Raw genomic sequence first — 19,512 nt, forward strand, 5'->3', positions numbered from 1 at the left:
ATCACAATAGATGCAGAAACGCATTTGACAAAATTCAGTACCCACATATGATAAAACTCTCAACAAAGTGGGCATAGAGGGAACATACCTCAACATAATAAAGGCAATACATGATAATCCCACAGCTAGCATCATACTCAATGGTGAAAAGCTGAAAGCTTTTCTTTTAAGATTAAGAACAAGCAAGGATGCCCACCCTTGTCACTTTTATTCAACATAGCATTAGAAGTCCTAGCCAAAGCAATTAGGCAAGGAAAAGAAAGAAAAAACAATCAAATCGGAAGGGAGGAAGTAAAACTTATTTGCAAATGACATGATATTATATATTTTTAAAACCCTAAAGACCACACCAAAAAACTGTTAGGACTAATAAACAAATTCAATTTGCAGGATACCAAATCAATATTAAAAAATGTGTTGTGTTTCTATACACTAATAACAAACTAGCAGAAAGAAAAATTAAGAAAACCATTCCATTCACAATTGCATCAAAAAGAAGAAAATATCTAGGAATTAATTTAACCAAGGGACTTGCACACTGAAATCTGTAAGACGTTGATGAAAGAAATTGTAGAAGACACAGATAAAAGGAAGGATATTACATGCTCATGGATTGGAAGAATTAATATTGTTAAAATGTCCATTCTACCAAAGCAATCTGTAGATTCAGTGCAATCCCTATAAAATTCCAGTGTCATTTTTTCAGAAAATAGAACAAACAATCCTAAAATTTGTATGGAACCATAAAAGACCTCAAATAGCTGAAGCAATAGAAAAAAGGACAAAGCTGGAGGCATCACACTCCTTGATTTGAAACTATATTTCAAAGCTGTAGTAATCAAAAAAGTATGAAGACTATATTTTCATGGATCATTTGTATAGTTTTTTACTAGAGAAGTTTTTATGAACGTGTAGAGCACCCGAAACCATGAGAAGGAGGTGCAGCGTTCTCTCCTGAGTGTGAAGTCAGCTCTTGGTGTTACTTCTGCAACTGCCACTAGCCACTGATGATTGTTCTTCTCTTCCTTTGGGAGAGTAAGACGGAGAGAATGCTGTCAGAGTTAAAAAACAAAAACAAAAACAAAAGAAACCCAAGATGGTATTCACACAAAAACAGACACATAGATCAATGGAGCAAAATAGAGATCCCAGAAATAAACTTAAGCTTGTATGGTCAGTTAATTTATAACACAGAAGCCAAAACTATACAGTGGGGAAGGGACAGTCTCTTTAATAAAGGGTGTTGGGAAAATTGGACAGCCACATGCAAAAAAATTGAAACTGGACCACTATCTTAACACCATACACAAAAATCAACTCAAAGTGGATCAAAAATTTGAACATAAGACCTGAGACCATAAAACTCCTAAAAGAAAACACAAGTGGTAAACTCCTTGACATTGGTCTTGGCAATGAGTTTTTGAATTGGACTCCAAAGCAAAGGCAACAAAAACAAAAAAATAAACTAGTGGGACTACATCAAACTAAAATACTTCTGCACAGGAAAGGAAACCAACAAAATGAAAAGGCAGCCTACTAAATGGGAGAAAATATTTGCAAATCATATATCTGATTAGGGGTTAATATCTAAAATATATAAAGAACTCATTCAACTCAATAGCAAAAAAATCAATCTGATTAAAAAATGAGCAGAGGGGCTTCCCTGGTGGCGCAGTGGTTGAGAGTCCGCCTGCCAATGCAGGGGACGCGGGTTCGTGCCCCGTTCCTGGAAGATCCCACATGCCACGCATGGCCACTGAGCCTGCGCGTCTGGAGCCTGTGCTCCACAACGGGAGAGGCCACAACAGTGAGAGGCCTGCGTACCGCACACACACACACACACAAAAATGAGCAGAGAATCTGAATAGACATTTTTCCAAAAAAGACATACCTATGGCCAATAGGTACATGAAAAGGTTCTCAATATCACTAATCATCAGGAAAATGCAAATCAAAATAATGAGATATCACCTCACACCTTTTTGAATGGCTATTATCAAAAAAAACAAAAAAATAACGTGTTGGCAAAGATGTGGACAAAAGGAACTCTTGCACACTGTTTCTGGGACTGTAAACAGTATCCAGGTTCCTCAAAAAAATAAAAATAGAACTACCATATGATCCAGCACTTCCCCTTCTGGGTATTTATCCAAAGAAAATGAAAGCACTAACTGGAAAAGATATATGTACCCCCATGTTTCTTGCAGCATTATTTACAATGGCTAAGCAACCTAAATGTCCACTGATGGATGAATGGATAAAGAAGTGGTGTATAAAAAAGAATGAAACCTTACCATTTGTCATAACATAGAGGGACCTTGAGGGTATTATGCTAAGTGAAATAAGTCAAACAGAGAACAACAGATACCATATGATGTCATTTTTATGTGGAATCTAAAAACAAATAAAATCAAAACAATAAAACAAACAAAAACCAAGCTCATGGATACAGAGAATATATTGGTAGTTGCCAGAGGCAGGGGAGGGTGGGGGTGGGTGAAATAGGTGAAGGGGGTTAAAAAGTACAAACTTCTAACAATAAATTAAATAAGTCATGGGGATGTAATATACTGCATGGTGACTACAGTTAATAAATTGTATTGTATATTGAAAATTGCTTAAAACTTTTCCTCACAAGAACAAAAATTTTATAACTGTATGGTGATGGATACTAACTACTTACTATGGTGATCGTTTCACAGTATATGCACATATTGAATCATTATGTTGTACACCTGAAACTAATATAATATGTCAATTATATCTAAATTAAAAAAAGAATTATATCAAAGCTTGACATTAGAATAAATATAGATATTTGTGCTTTACGTGTATGGATAAGTGTGGTTTAAGTCTTGCCTAGCTTTTGCTGAGAGTGTTAGTAGACTAGAATTTTCCCTTCTCAGAGCGATTTATAGGATTCTTGGCCAGGTTGTTGATTTTCTGAGTACTCTTTTTCATTATCTTCTTGGTTATCTTTTTAGAAGCTCATTATTTTTTCTGCAAGTGTATGAATAATAAAAGTTTAGATGAAACTTAAACTAGCAAATTGTAGTACTTTTCAGAAGTCCTAGTGAAAATTTACTTTCTTTTTTACAGTTCACTTGGTTTGAAGGAGTAGGGCCATACGGTGGTAAGAAGAACTGTATCAGGGAACAAGAACTGGTCAAAATTACAATTTGGGGTTATTTGTAGAATTTAACATACTTCATTATAAATAATCAGAAGTTTATCTACTGCATTTCATGTTTACCATTAGCAGAATAATGGAATTTTCTTCTTGTTTTTTTTAATTTTGATATATGTCATTGGTTCATCAATAACAAGAAGAATTATGATAGTTTATTCAAAGCTTTTCTGTGTAAGTACCTAAGCTGGAACCAGTTCAATCCAAAAGTCAATTGTATACCTATTATATGTGTAAAAATATGCTAGATATTTGATTTATAATGGTTCAGACAGAAATACATATATTCCAAGCCCAAGATTGTTAATTGTTTTTTAAGAAAGGGAAGTAAGGAGAAAAGTCATTAGTTTATAAAGCTTTTACCATAGTGCGGAAACACTTGAGTCACAAATATATGATCTTACTCACCTAGACAAGCATAAGCACTAAATGAAAAAGAAAGTATTCAGCAGGTGATGTTGAGCACTTTGTTGGACAGGTCATGGTCCTCATGAGCAGAGCAGTGAACACTGTGGTAGATTTAGTGTTATGACATATATTCTCATTGTTGTTGGGAAAAACTTGTTTTAATCGTGAAAGTGGGTATGAATTCTTCTAAGCCTTTATTAGAAGAAAACAATGCAAATGTTCGTTGAGCAAAAGTGGTTATATATGAATTATCTCTGACCCCACAGAAGTTTTCAGTGTAATTGAAGAGTCAAGACATGCATATGTGAACGCATTATAAACATAATGGAATAAGAACCTACCCTAAATTTTTAGGGTAGGCTTTCTGTCCTGGAAGTCTTCATGGAGGAAATGGGATTTGAGATGTCCACTGAAGAACTGATAGACTTCTTCATGTTAAGATGAAATTTCCCTTTTACAGTAGAACCTACTGTAATTATTGTTTGACATGCTTATTGTAAGCCATGAATTTCATTGTAGTATACTAGGGATGATGATCAGAGGTTCCGAAATCAAACTGCCTGGACCCAAACTCAGATTCTACCACTTATTAGCTGCATTACCATCAAATGGGGATAATAATAGTATCTTTCTTACAGAGTTAGGATTAATGAGAATAATGCATCTACATATCATGGGAATAGCATGAGCTCTGGAGTCTGACAGATCTTGGTTCAAATCCCAGTTCTGCTACTTACCAGAGACCTTAGGCACTTGAGTTCTCCAAGATTCAGTTTTCTCATTTATAAATGGAGATGATAAAGCCTAACCCAAAGGGCTGTTGTGATGATTAAATGAAGCAATTTATGTAAAGCACTTAGCAGAGTGCCTGACATACAGTAAAAGCTCTATGAATAATTTTATGTTGTTATAAAATCTAAGTCATGTAGAGACTTCAGTTTTATCTTTCTATTCATGTTTTTAGGGTGAACCTGGTCTGCCGGGATACCCAGGGAACCCTGGTATCAAAGGTGCTATGGGAGATACTGGTTTGCCTGGATTACCGGGGACCCCTGGAGCAAAAGGACAACCAGGCCTTCCTGGATTCCCTGGTAATATTACTTTTCTTAAATGCTTCCTTCTTATCTACTCTAACCCATGTCACAAAGCAACTTCTTAATTGACAGACTTCTGTTCTATTTCTCAATTAGCAATGGACCAGCAAAGCAATCTCGAACTAGCTCTTTAACATTTTTGCCCAAATTTCTTTCTGTATAAAATGAAAATGGGCATTACCAACTCATCAGGACAATATCCTGTGGGCAGAGAGCACTTTTGAGTCTTTGACTGCTAGCCACAAGTCAACTAAGAGGCCTTACTAGTTTGCTAGGTGATAATGTACACTGCTAAGCCCTAGCCTGCTGTTGATTCCCTTAGAATGTTGTACTCAGGCACGGGTGGGTAGCTGTTGGTAGAACAATCATGCAGTTCATTCAAATGATAAGGACTGAGACATGCAAGCAAAGGGACTTAAGCACTGTAGTCAAGTAGGTGGTCTGGACTCAATTGTTATAGTACCTGCTCTGTTTACGCTTGTATTTTTGTTTGTTTGTTTGTTTTTTGGATTGCACGGTGGCATGGATGCATTGGGCCTTTGGTTATCTTTTCCTTCACCTTTTTATTAAAGTATAGCATACAGTAAAATGTACAAGACAATAAATGAGTTTTTACATTATATATATATATATATATATATATATATATATATATATATATATATATATATATCCATGTACCCACCACACACATCAAGGTATAAAACAGTTCCCTTACCCCGTGAAGTTTACCTATGCCCCTTCACAGTGATACCCCCCTTCCCCAGGTAACCCCTACTATGACTTCTATCACCACCAGTTAATTTTACCTGTTTTTGAAATTCACATAAATGGAATGATACAGTATATATCTTTGTGTCTAGCTTCTTTCACTCATCACTGTGAATGTAAGATTCATTTATCTTGTTGCCAGTCAGCAGTTTTTGTGCTTTTTTAAATCATTGCTCCATAATATTCCATTGAAGAAATAAACCATAATCAATTACCCATTCTCTTCTTGATGGACTTTTGGGTTGTTTCCAGTTTGGGACTATTAAGGAAAAAGATGCTATTAACATTCTTTGACACGTCTTTTGCGGGACACGTGTACTCATTTCTCTCACACAAAAACTTAGTGGTAGAATTACTGAATCAGAGGGTAGGTGTACATTTAACTTTAGTAGATGGTGCCAGTTTTCCAAAGTGATTTTATACATTACAGTCCCACCTGCAATGTATGAATGTCCATGGGTGGCTCCTGGTGGCTTGCCATAATCATATAGTAGTTAGTACTTTGTGTTGTGAAATGTCCAGTTGCCTGTATCCTCACCTCACTTGATATTGTCAGTCTTTTTAATTTTAGCAATTCTTGTGGTTATATAGAGGTATTTCAATGAAGTTTTAATTTACCTTTTCCTAATGAATGACAATGTTAAACACCTTTTCATATACTTATTGGCCATTTGCCATCTTTATGAAGTGCCTGCTCCAGGTTTTTTTGCTCTTATTTAATGAGTTGTTTGCCTTTTTTCTTATTATTCAGAGCAGTTCTTTATATATTCTGGATATGTATTACAAATAGATTCTTTCTGTCTCAAATTTGCCTTTCACTCTCTTAATGCTGTCATGCGATGTTAATAAAGTCCTTTCTTACTCTTCTTTCATGGTTCGTGCTTTTGTGTCCTATTAAAGAAATATTTGCCTACTCAGGTTTATGGAAATATTCTAATTTTTTCTGTAACTTTCAATGTTTAAGGTTTAAGGTTTTATATTTAGGTTTATGGTCTGTCTCGAAGAATAGTTTTATGGTGTGATTGGGGTCAAGGTTCATTTTTTTTCATACAGATGTCCAATTGCTCCACACTCTTTTTTTATTTTAAAGAAACTGAGTTCTTCTTTTCTTCTGTTCATCGAAAGACACCATTAAGAAAATGAATAGGGAAGCTATAGACTAGGAGAAGATACTTGCAAAACATGTATCTCATAAATGACTGATATCTGGGATATATAAAGAACTTCTACAACTTAATAATAACAAGACATGCAATCCATTTTTCTAAATGCCAAAGACTTGGAACGTACATTTCACAAAAGAAGATTCACGGATGTTCAATAAACACGTGCAAAAGTGATCAATATCGTTAGCTATCAAAGAAATGCAAATTAAAACCACAATGAGTTAGCACTACATTTCTACTAGAATGGCTATTATTAAAACAACTGGTATCACGATATGTTGTACAAGGATCTGGAGACTGGAATTCCCAAATATTGTTGTTTGTTTGTTTATAAATCACAGCATATACCTATTCTGTGAATCAGCAGTTTCACTCCTATCCAAGTGTTTACCCAAGATAAATTAAGACTTATGTCTACAAAAATACCAGCACAGTTATTCATAGCAGCATTACTCATAATAGCTAAGTAGACCAGGTTTCCATAAATAGAATAGATATTCATGATAGCTAAAACCTGACAACAACCCAAATGTCCAACAACAAATGAATGGATTCTTAAAAATTTGGTATATCCCTACAATGGAATCCTACCAATTAATTCTACCAGTATAATATGTGATAATTGTTTTTATTATGAATATAAAATAATGTCAACCTCTGGATAAATCAATTTAAAACTTAAAATTGTTCTTAAATCATCAAGCAAACACCAGCATCTTTTTGGGTTTTCTTTCTATTCTTCACTGTTTCTATGCTAACACTCTAAATTGTAAATTTGAATTGTAGCTCTCAAAGCAGTGTGGTTTTTCTTTTATCATTAAATTGAGCTCTTTACTCTAGGAACCCCAGGCCTTCCTGGACCAAAAGGTATTAATGGTCCTCCTGGGAACCCTGGCCTTCCAGGAGAACCTGGTCCTGTAGGTAAGAATGAAAAATAAGGGTTTGCTGTTCTGTTAAACTAAGGCTTTATTCATTTTTGGAAAGTCAAATCATTTCTGGGAGCTGTGAACATTTTCAAGACAAAGAAACATGGTGATCATTCACTTAATACTACCTGTTAGATACGAAGTGAACAATTCTTAATAAAAGTTGCTTAAAATTATTATTATGGGACCTTATTTTGGGGGCTCACTTTTTCCAAGGAGAGTTATTTCAAGTATCCTATAATAGTAGGTAGACACTCTGATTATTTTAGAATGGCAAGGTGTAGTTTTCTTTGTTTACTGAATTCTAAAGCAAATCACTTCCTTTGGCCCCATACAAGGCCTATAATTCACCCCACTTCCATCCCCCCACACATGCACATCTTGCTTTCTTATATATTCTAAAGGTAGATTAAAATGAGAAAGTGAAATGTTTTGAATACTGAATGAATGATAAAGCAGTTCCTTATTCTCAAATTATCCTGTATTTCTTTTCCACAAGATTTAATGATTTAAAAGGAGTGTCCCAGAGACACTTTGTGTCTTTTGGGTAGAACTATTTGAAGCCAAAATGGAAAGAATTGGGGATATGTAAGGAAAAGGGAATTAGGAAGATAGGTGTAAACTTCTGTACTCTGTTCTTTAGGTGGTGGAGGTCGTCCTGGGCCACCAGGGCCTCCAGGTGAAAAAGGCAAACCAGGTCAAGATGGTATTCCTGGACCAGCTGGACAGAAGGGTGAACCAGGTGCTATATTTTTTTATTGTCCTTAATTTTCTAATTTCTTCCTTGTCTACTTTAACTTTTGCCCTTTTTTACCCATAGTGAAATTGTATCTTCTTTCTTACCCTCTAAGCTACCACATACTTTCCCTTTCCTAATTACCTTCTTCCACTCCGTCCTGTGAATATTACCTCACATTTATCGATAAAGTTGCCTCCCTCTTATGAAAAACTCCATATCCTTTCTTGTTCAATTTTTCATGTCAAGAAGCTACCTGGACGACTTCTTGTCATCAAGAAGTCAACTACTCTGGATGACCTCCTTTCACTATGCAATCTCTATTCCATTTATATATACACACATATATTCATATGACATGAGTTTTTAAAGATAACACTCATCACAAATAAAATATAAGTTTATATGGTTTTCTCATGTTAGAATTGTAGTTCCATGTTGGAAATGTCTTCATGTTTCATATAATATACATTGCAGCACTTACGAAAAACCTAAATGATCCAAAAATAGTTTGTCCTTGTTTCAGTTATTATTATCTATTTGAGAATTTTTGGTTTATGCTCTAACAGGTCAACCAGGCTTTGGAATCCCAGGACCCCCTGGACTTCCAGGACTTTCTGGTAAACTTTAATGAAGCATGCTAAATCAGTCCATAAAATATAATATTCTCCAGTACACTTACTTATTCATCTCCACATACAACCCCAGACAACTCAAAGCTAGAGTTACATCTTAAAGCATTTCTTAATTAGCAACTTAGTATAAAGAGTTGTACTATAAAAAATGCACCATTAAGAACATTTACATATAGATATCTCTTCATTAACCTCATAAATAGTGTTAGGGGTGGGATAGGGAGGGTGGGAGAGAGACGCAAAAGGGAGGGGATATGGGGATATATGTATACATATAGCTGATTCACTTTGTTATACAGCAGAAACTAATACAACATTGTAAGGCAATTATACTCCAATAAAGATGTTAAAATTTTTTAAAAAAGGAAGCAAAATTGTACGAAGAGGTAGATTTCACTAAGTTTTTAAAAACCCTTTTAGCCAGAAGAAAAACACTTTTTTCTCCCCATGGAAACCAAAACCAAGGTAATATAAGAAAACTGTAGAAATATGTACCAATAATAAAAATGTCTATTGAAAACTCCATCTTAATTTACATCTTGCATTTTGGATGGGTAGGTGTGCACACACATCTACCTTCCCTCATTTGTTCTTACTATTATTGTAAGCACCAAGTAGTCGATTAAATGACTGAATGTGTGTACAGATATGTATGTTTATGTTCTGAAATGACCATTGGCTATTCTATGGAGGCTTTTTTCAAACCACACATAGATCTCTTAGAAATTCCTGTATTTTTTTCATGAATCCAACATAAAAATTATTAGTCTAATGTGCGGCTGTTTTATTGCTCTCAAGCACGTCGGTGGTGTAGAAAAGGTGTTGAAAAGAGTTCATCTAGATTGTGTTTCTAAATCTTGGATAGAATGGTCTTCGGGGACACACAGCAACCGTTGAAGATCCATATCTTCCAATGGTCTCAAAAATTAGTCTCAAAACATTTGTGTTAGGAATTTCCTCCAGCTATCTCTAACCTATTGTTGCAGATATTTTATACTTTTCTATTTTTTCTCCTTTTTTCTCATAACTACTGGTCATGTGATCATTGCTCTATGTCCTAATGCAAAGGATATCTTTTAGGATGCAAGTTATTATTGCTTCTATATTTCTATACATAGAAATAACAGTATGGGTTTTCTGGATGGGCTGGGGATTTGGTAGGAGGTAGAAAGGACCTTAGTAAATTCCATTACTTGTTCTAGTAAGTGGGAGCAGCTTTAGTCTTACAGACAAGCCTGATATTCAGTATCATTTAATGTGTTCTCTAACATGACTTCACTTTCATAGGTCAAAAGGGTGATGGAGGATTACCTGGCATTCCAGGAAACCCTGGCCTTCCAGGTCCAAAGGGTGAACCAGGCTTTCATGGTTTCCCTGGTCTGCAGGGTCCCCCAGGCCCTCCTGGTTCTCCAGGTCCAGCTCTGGAAGGCCCTAAAGGCAACCCTGGGCCCCAAGGTCCTCCAGGGAGACCAGGTATGTACATGAGTGGTAGGGGAATGGTCTATTTATTAGTCCCTTTATTTCATTTTGCTGGTAGGTTATTCAGTCTTTAGGACTTTCGAATCTATAATCCAAAGAACTTCTTAAAAAGAAAGAGCTTATTTTATTCATAGCTCCATCCATTTCCATGGCATCTAATAATTCTTTTCAGTAATGCGTTTCATCATTTAAAGTTGAACTAAAACATACCAACTTGGAGGAAAAAAGGAAATAGTGGATTTATTAATCTTTTTATTAAACATAAAGCTATACTGATAACCTGGCAGCAAAATGTCATCTGCATTTTTAATGTGAGCTTCTCAGCATGTCATCACAGAAATCATTTTAGTGATCACCCAATAGATGCTTGTGGTCCATACCAAAAGTGTTGCTATGGTTCTGTCATATGATCAGCAAATGTCACCAAGCACAATAAAGAAATTTTATCTTCTCTAGGAGCTAGGCAATCAAATTTATCTTCAACATCACAGCATGATTAAATTGAATAGTGATCTCTTCATACCAGCTTCATGTCTATACCTCATTTGTCTTGTGTTAACAGCTCTAGTAGTCTCAGTTTTGCATCCAATGTTCACTTTTCATTTTGTGTTTGTGCTGTGTCATTTCATTTTAGTAAGTTTGGAAACGCTCATTTTCATCCTGAATTAATGTCGCTGAGCTCAATCACTGGAGATAGATTATTAATACATTCTTGAGACTTGATATTCAATTTTTATATTTCTAATTATTGAAAACTGGGCCCTCATTGATTTTTTCAAAATAAGAGAAATGTAAGATTAAAAAAACAAAGCAATTGCCTTTTTATCCTTTGAAGGTCTCTGACCCATTTTTAAAATGTATTTAAAAGTGAAAATTTCCATAAACTCTGAAGAGATTGCAGTCAGTTTTAATACAGTGTGCTCTAAAAACATGAATTAAATGGGATCACATACTTTGTTCAGAAGATCATTTTCAAAACTAGATTTTATCTGATCTGATTTGACTGTTTATAGAGAGTGTTGTTTAAAGTTTTACTTTGGTTTACTACTGAAGAAAAGCAGTGAAAAGCTCCTCAGCCATGTTAATTCTCTTGCATGTAATGTAAAGAATTGACACAAATATCTTGCTTGGTTATGCATGCAATAATTCAAATAAACCAAACTATTATCCTTTTTTATATTTTAATCAGCACTGTGGCTGCTTATTCTTACTAGTAATAGAGCTCAATGCTGAACATTACTCTGAAATATGTCAACATAAAGACATTAGTCACAAAGGTTCTTTAAAAATTACTGTTTCGGGCTTCCCTGGTGGCGCAGTGGTTGAGAGTCTGCCTGCCGATGCAGAGGACACGGGTTCGTGCCCCGGTCTGGGAAGATCCCACGTGCCGCGGAGCGGCTGGGCCCGTGAGCCATGGCCGCTGAGCCTGTGCGTCCGGAGCCTGTGCTCTGCAACGGGAGAGGCCGCAGCAGTGAGAGGCCCGCGTACCGCAAAAATAATAATAATAATAATAATAACTGTTTCTAAAAGAAATAATAACAAAAGTAGTCAGAAGAAGAACACACATCTGATGAGTATTTGTGACTCCTTGATTTGTTCATAAACTACATATTAAAATGGAATTTTAAACCCGATTGCTCTTAGAATTGATTGTTGTCGTCTACACTCATAGTAATAATTATTATAAAAATGATTTTTGGTCTTTCAAAATTTGTTACACGTGCTGTTTTTATTTTAGTGTTGATGTGAAGTGGTGATAATTTGGTTTATATACAGATGCATGAATATGAGCTGCAGAGTATTCTTTTATTGAATTAAAGTTTAACTTGAAAGAAGTTAGTGTAATGCTTTAGTTTCTTGATATTTCTAACAATTTTGATATTTTTCCTTTTTGTTAATGATGACATTGGGCCTTGGTGAACTTTGATCCCTATCCAGGTCCTACAGGTTAGCTCCTTAACTCCAAAATAGTATCTGCATGAAGTATGAAACTTTTCTTATATTTATATATATATATATATATATGTATGTGTATATTATTTATATACACATATATAGTGTATGTATATGTGTGTATATAGGTGTATATACACCTGTACCTAATATTTTCAAGTGTTTGAATATATTTTAAGAGCATATATGCCAATTCAATTCTTACATGTTGATCTATCTCTGAAAGTTGTCAGGAACTTGCAGAGTCCAGTTTTTCTGTCTATTGGAATAACTCAAAACTACCTAATTAGGAAAACTGATTTATCATTTTAAAATTCATATATTTGTGTCATTTTTAGTTGAAAATTTTTAGTACTCAAAAGTATATTGTATACTATTTTACGTTTACCTTTAGAGTGTATTTCCTATTTTTGCCTCGTATCTGTTAATGTAAATGAAATTGAACTATTCTTCAAAAAGACATTCCTTTTAAACAATAATATGTATTATCAGATCCTGCAAATATGCAATTCTCGACGAGCCATACCTCTTGTAATTTTTCAAACCATCCCATCTTCACATTTTGGTTTGTCACAAAGTTCTAAATTCTGCTGCTATGTAAATGGACTAATAGGCACAGAGTAAATAAAAACGTCAGTGCAACCAGCACAGACTAGAAACCTCTTAATCTTATTTTCATCCTGTACATATAAAAAGTACACACCCAAGAAAAGTTACCAAGAGCTGCCCATTAGAAAACTGCTAATTCATATTAAAAGATGTTCACCTAATCAGGAGTAAAAAGAACCACAAATATCTGAGTGTGTTTATTATTTTTCAAGATAAATAGCCCTTTTCAAATTTCTAAGGAGGAACTAAAAGGGGAAAAAGTATAATCCTGAGTTCTGGCTATTGGAAATGGCAGGAAATTTTCTCTTCTTATGATTTTAAAATTCATAATTTTTCAAGATTCTTTTTAGGAAGCCATCTATCTCTGTGTGAATCAATTCCCTGGTTTATTACTCCCCCACAAACCCATCATTTCATATAACCATAGATTATCGATCTAGAAGGACCTAATTTTTACATTTGTCAAAGAGGTATTCACAAGGCACTTGATGATAGCAAGACAGATTTTATTCAAGACTATTGAATTAGGGGAGAGACTATTGTAATAGGAGAGAGAGGCTGAGCTCAGCTCTGAGTACAACAAAGTCAAATGGAGATTTATAGTCCACTAGCAGAGTGAAGGAGTCAGTGGATGAAAAATTACTAAAAGGAGACATCAAGGGTAAGCAGATTCTTGCTAAACTGGCCTGTTAGAGTTCTCGCTAAAGGCAGTCCAAGGACTTACACATCAGGATAAGGAATGAGGAACTTGATCAGATATCAAGGGTGGGGAGGCTCTCCCTAAACTGACTTAGCAGGATTCTTGCTAAAACTGGACTCAACAGACCAAGGCCGGGGCCCAAGGGGTGAGGCCTAGTTGAGAAGAGGGCTCAGAGAAACCTGTCTAAAGTTTAGTCACAGATGAGGAAACTAAGGCCCAAAGAGGTTAATAAGCTTGCTCCAGGTCATATTGTTAGTTACTGGCATAGCTGGGAATCTGACTTGGGGCTCTCCAGTACTCCGTTAAGTGTCTGTTCTACTAGTAACATGTATCATCTTTCCACAAAGGCAGTTATATAGCTTGATGCTTATGATCTGGCCTCTTATTCTAGTTATAAGTATGATAAGTGATGGAGCAAAGCTGCTTCTGCCATTTTAGGAGACTCTTATAGATAGCAGACTGGGCCTTGACTTCGCTTTCTTGTTTTCTGTTAACTCAAAAGCTCCATCAACCCCTACTAACTGCTTCTTGTGTTTTTCCTAAATGGATGTCATCAAAAAGTTTAAGACAAACACATGATATTTAACTATTGCCAAGAGAAAGAGAAGACTAGGGTATTCTTTGAAGTAATTTTGAGTCCTGTCCTATCTGACTTACATAGAAGTCTGCTGCCTTGATCACTTCCAGACTTTACTGTCAGCTAGAATATTGTTTTCTTCTGAGGCACTAGAATATATTCAAAGAAGAAAAAGGAAAGTAGCCACATTACTTTAAAACTGATTTGACAACTTATTTACCAGATGTACTCTAAATTACATAGTTATTGGAATCTGGTATCTGCAGCGTTCTCTTCTTTGCAACAGTTGAAGACTACAACCTTAAGTGGAAACTGGATTTAAAATTTACCAGTCAATTTATCAGCTTATCTTTAGTTATTACCACGTATATACAAGACTTGAGATTTTTGTTTTATTTTGTTTTTCAGTTAAACTTTGTTAGATCATTTGAGAAATAATGGATTGAGAGCCTCATGTACAAAATTGACTTGGCATATAGCTCATTAAAATGTTACCTTTTAGAAATTAAAGTCTTAGAAGTTTTGCTATGATATGATCTGAAGTTTTCCTTGTTACTTACTCAGACTGAAATATCATATAGTTCAATGACATGTTTTTCTAAGAGTTCTTGTTTTGGTCCTTCTATATCAAACACATATATAAAATGTCTTTACTCAAACTCTGAATTATCTTTGGTAGGAATTCTAATTTATCTAGCTAATTGTGTTGCCAGACTCTGCTCAAAGTGTTGTCTTGAGTCAGTTTGCTGTATGTGATTTAGAAACCACTTAAACAAACAGAAACTGATTTTTGGCCTCCTGAATTTCAAATTGTCAAATGCTTTAAAAGTTTTATCACTAGGTAGTCATAGCAATGTTTTATATTTATATGACATACCACCATTTATATCATGTAACATACTTTCATTATAAGCTCCTTGAAGGCAGAATTTGGGTCTAGCTAATCTTTGTGTTCCCTGTAGCATCTTTCACATGGCAGATATCAGGTCAACATTTTTTAAAATGAATTTGATCTTTAAAACAACTCTGAAGGAGGTTAGGGCAGACAACACTATTCCCATTATGTGGGTGAGAAAACAAGCTCAGAGAGATTGAATTACCCAGAATCCCACAGATATAACTAGTAGAGCCAAGAATAGATCCTAGGTCTTCTGATTCCTAGGATTCAGTGCTCTAGCACAATTTATTCTCTCTGCTAACCTCAGTGCTTATAAATCATAACAAGACTTGTAAGAAAAGGGAATTGTGTTTATAGTCAATTAACATTAACCAAGGGTTGTCCTGTTTGTAGGCTTTTTATCTTTTTATTTAATGATCCTTCTTTTAATAGTTAATAGCCTATTTTAATATGTGCATTGAATAATATAAAGTAAATGTGATATTTTCTGTGGTTTGGGGTGGGATATTGCATGCCAAAATACTTTGAAGTGCCCCTTCACTGATGGTCTTCATATCTTTGGAAAATTCGAACTCAATAGTGAGCAAACATATATTGTCTTTTTGTCTTTGAGTAACTTATTACAAGTAATAATGCACAGAAGAACGCCTCTTGATGGATTATTTTTAAAAATCACTATCTGGCTTCATGGAATGATTTTCAAAGAAGACAAACAGAAGTACAGTTGGTAATGGCCATTGTATACTCGTGTTTTAATTTCTCTATTTGATCACCTATGATCTTTGTATATTTGTCTAATAAGGCCTTTAAATTTAACTGTAGCTCCTTGGAGCAGCCTGCACACACCAATAAATTTGCACCTCATGTTTTTACTAAAGAATGGCAGAGGCCAAGATAAACTTTTACCCAAAAGTTTTACCCAGAGGAATAGAAGGCTATCAGTGAAGTGGCACTACCTTTCCAACTTTAATGTTTTGAAGGTGCTAACTTTTGGAAAGCCACTGTAGCAGTGTTAACATGTCTTCAGTAGAGTTTTGCATTTTTTGCATTAATGAAAATTAGCAGCTTATTTTCTAGAATAAGCTCTATTTTAAAATATTTGGCTCTCTATACTCCTGTAGGGTCCTGTTTGCATACTGATTACGCTGTAGGTATAAGAAATGCTGGCAAAGAGGATTATTGTTTAACTTGTGCTATAATGTGAACCACTTCTAACTCATAATCTTATTTTGTACTGTGTGATGTCTGATACTGCTAACATCGATCTTTGGGCTTTGGTGAACTCTGATCTTCCCAGGTTTTCAAGGTTAGACTCTTCACTGGTCAATTCTTTTTTTTTTTTTTTTTAATGCTTTGTATGTGTGACAAGAGAAATGCACTTTTTTTGCTATAATTCAGAAGTCATTGAAGAGTGCTGTTATCCTCAAATACTACCTGCTCTGGTATTTAACATTTTGGTGAAGGTAATGTGACTTGTTTATAATCAAGTTTGAAATGACATTAGGTCTTCGTGGTTTCGATTATTTATAATAGGTAATTCATACATAGAAACATGTTGAATTTTAAGTGGAAATACACTTATTTTTAAGACTGCATTAAGATATTCAGGCAAGCATCTGGCCCATTTGTAACCTCTGTATATTGATTTTATTTTCTTGAATTTTTGTTCCTTGAGATTGATCAGATCTGTGTTTTCATGGCTATTTTCAGTAATGGAAGAGGGTAACTACTGAGTATTGTTAAAAATAAATCTTGTATCATTAGCAAATCAGTAATTTAAATTTGAGAGACTCTAGAACAACAGGTCTGAGTTAATAACATGTAAATTTCCCCAAATTTCCTTTTAATTGCAAACAGAGCAATGCCCAAAATATGCCTGCTTTTTTTCCAAATGATAACAATGTTCTGTTTACTTTTCAAACTGGGGAAGCAGGGTGTAAAATGTTCCTTTTTTTCTTCCTCTTACTCTTACCCTAGTCATTGTTAGGCTGATTCACAGATAGTTTACTTTTCTCTTAATGACCTGATTTGCTACCTGATTTCTAGTCCAAATTATACATATGGATGAGACTAACAATTTTTCTTAGAAAACCCTATCAAGGGGTTTGAACTCAGAAGTTGTTTTTCATTTGTTTGTTTAAGTTCAAAGTACCCCAACCCTTTCTTTATGATTGGGAAGGGAATTTCTGAGTGTGTCTGTCTGGTTGCTGGGCTAGGGTGACTATATGATTAAAACTGTTTAAAGATAAAATGATTGTTGTAGTGTTGTGAACCTGCTTCCTCTTTCTCATGTGACAGATAGAACACTGTTATATTATGAAATCACATAGATATAGCTGAAAGATTAAAAACAGGTTTATATTTTAAAGATATGTTCTTACCTTCAGTTTTACCAATAATGAAGATAATGCTGGTAATAATAATAATTGTTTAAGACTTCTTAAATAATTCTTACTATGTGCCAGGCACTGTGTTTATATATATGATCTTATTTAATTCTTGGAACAACCTGATAAGGTAGGTACTATTCTTATTTCCATTTTAAAGAAGAGGAAATTGAGGCTAAGATGGTTAATAAACTTATTGAGGTCAAACAGCTAAAGATTAATGGAGCTGGGATTCCAACCCAGCATTCTAGCTCCAGAGTCCGGCATTCATAATCCCTGTAGCATGCTGCCTTGTTAGCCTGTAGCCATTGATTCTGGGTCATAAGAGTATTGGAAAGGATAGGATAAAAAATGAGACCTTTTGTGCATATTGTAAGCATGAACTCAGTATTCTAAATTCATATGCCTATGTTATTTCCTTCAAAAATAATCCCTACATATTTTCCTTTTTTGTTGAAACCAATGAAAAACTAAGATTACTGGAGGAGAGAAGGTATAAGTGCTCACTAGTTGCTGTTCATTATTTGGGGCTTCGTAATTATTTTCTTAAGGCAGGACTACTTAGTCTCCACCTCAGCTATTGCTTAGCACACTGCAGGCAAGTAACAGCTATTTCGCACCTGGTGAGAAAAATGTGGCCATTTATCAGATCTTCTTGGTTGCTTAATGGACCTGATATCTTTATTTAGGAAGAAAAGTTTAAAACACAGAATAAGGAAAGAGCTTACCAAATCCCCTTTTAAATTATTTATTCAGAAGTTATATGCCAAATCCTTTATTTCTCTTCAGAAATATTTGAACTGTAAATAATACAAAAACATATTTAAAATAAATTCAAAAGTACTATATTGAATCAATAACTTTCTGACACTAAAATATTCCCATGTATTAAGCATGTCACTAAAATGAAATTAAACAATTAGTTTGCTTAAATAACTATCTTAATTACATAGTAATACAAGCTGAATAAAAGTAGCTACTTACAAGTAAAGAAATTTTATTTTAATCACAATGAGACAAATGGTTTGAATCCCTGATTGCCCTACGAAGTGTGGTCATGAACCAGCAACTTTAGCTACAGGACACTAGTTTATCTACAGGGCATTTGTTAGAATGCAAATTCTTGGGCCCCTCTCCAGCCTAACAAAATTCAGAACTCTGGGGTTAGACCCAGGAATCTATTTTAACAAGCCCTCCTGGGTATTCTGATGCATTTCCAATTTGAGAACAGCGTCCTATGGTGTCTCTTTTGGTTCACTTAAACACTTAGGGATTACAGAAGCAATCTTTATTATAATGTCCAAAGCCCTTCCTTTAGATATGAGCTTATTGGATTAAATATATAATAAAATACAAACTAAAAGAGTCTGCAAACCAGTGTTAATAACAAAAAGAACCCAGCCCAGTTTACATTAGAGAGTCAGCATGGATCTATATATTTAATGTAGTCTGGATTTTATTCTGCAAACTAATAGTATTTAGATGACTAATAGTATTTGGATAATGTAAAAGCCTGACTTTGATGCTATTCTTATGTTATACTGAAATGTGATTATTTGTTTTGCATTATCAAGGTCTACCAGGTCCAGAAGGTCCCCGGGGTCTCCCTGGAATTGGGGGCATTAAAGGAGAGAGAGGAAACCCGGGCCAACCTGGGCAACCTGGTTTGTCTGGTTTGAAAGGAGATCAAGGACCACCAGGACTCCAGGTAGGAAATGGGAGTATTTGGTGAGGAAGGGGTGTGGGTGCTTGCATTCCAAATGAGAATTCCAAATTGCATTATTTTTAATTAGCACTTACTGGTCAAAGCTCTTGACTAAGCGCCATATATATATATATATATATATATATATATATATATATATATATATATATATATAAGAGCATTGCATGTGGTCCTTCCATAGAGAAGTAATCATGGTGAGTGTGGGGACATTTTAGACTTTGAAATTAGATAGAGTTAGGGTCAGATTTCAGCTCCTCTGT

The 19,512-nt window shown here is 34.8% G+C and overlaps 1 protein-coding gene and 1 non-coding gene across 6 annotated transcripts in view; both read left to right on the forward strand.

Moving 5' to 3' along the window:
- COL4A5 (collagen type IV alpha 5 chain) overlaps nt 1–19,512 on the forward strand; it is a 228,983-nt gene that overhangs the window by 193,738 nt on the left and 15,733 nt on the right. For 2 of the 5 annotated variants that reach the window (XM_032620467.1, XM_032620469.1), the window contains exons 37-44: nt 4,560–4,686; nt 7,467–7,547; nt 8,196–8,294; nt 8,858–8,908; nt 10,211–10,396; nt 12,341–12,349; nt 16,437–16,445; nt 19,101–19,234. In XM_032620467.1, the coding sequence (XP_032476358.1) occupies nt 4,560–4,686; nt 7,467–7,547; nt 8,196–8,294; nt 8,858–8,908; nt 10,211–10,396; nt 12,341–12,349; nt 16,437–16,445; nt 19,101–19,234 (696 nt within the window). The remainder of the gene's footprint in view (nt 1–4,559; nt 4,687–7,466; nt 7,548–8,195; nt 8,295–8,857; nt 8,909–10,210; nt 10,397–12,340; nt 12,350–16,436; nt 16,446–19,100; nt 19,235–19,512) is intronic. The other 3 variants (XM_032620470.1, XM_032620471.1, XM_032620472.1) reach the window with 3 other exon arrangements.
- On the forward strand, nt 852–1,062 carry LOC116748240. Its single transcript, XR_004348248.1, has one exon. It is a non-coding gene; the product is annotated as a small nucleolar RNA U3 (small nucleolar RNA).

Source organism: Phocoena sinus, chromosome X (genome assembly GCF_008692025.1).
Source record: "Phocoena sinus isolate mPhoSin1 chromosome X, mPhoSin1.pri, whole genome shotgun sequence".
NCBI lineage: Eukaryota > Metazoa > Chordata > Mammalia > Artiodactyla > Phocoenidae > Phocoena > Phocoena sinus.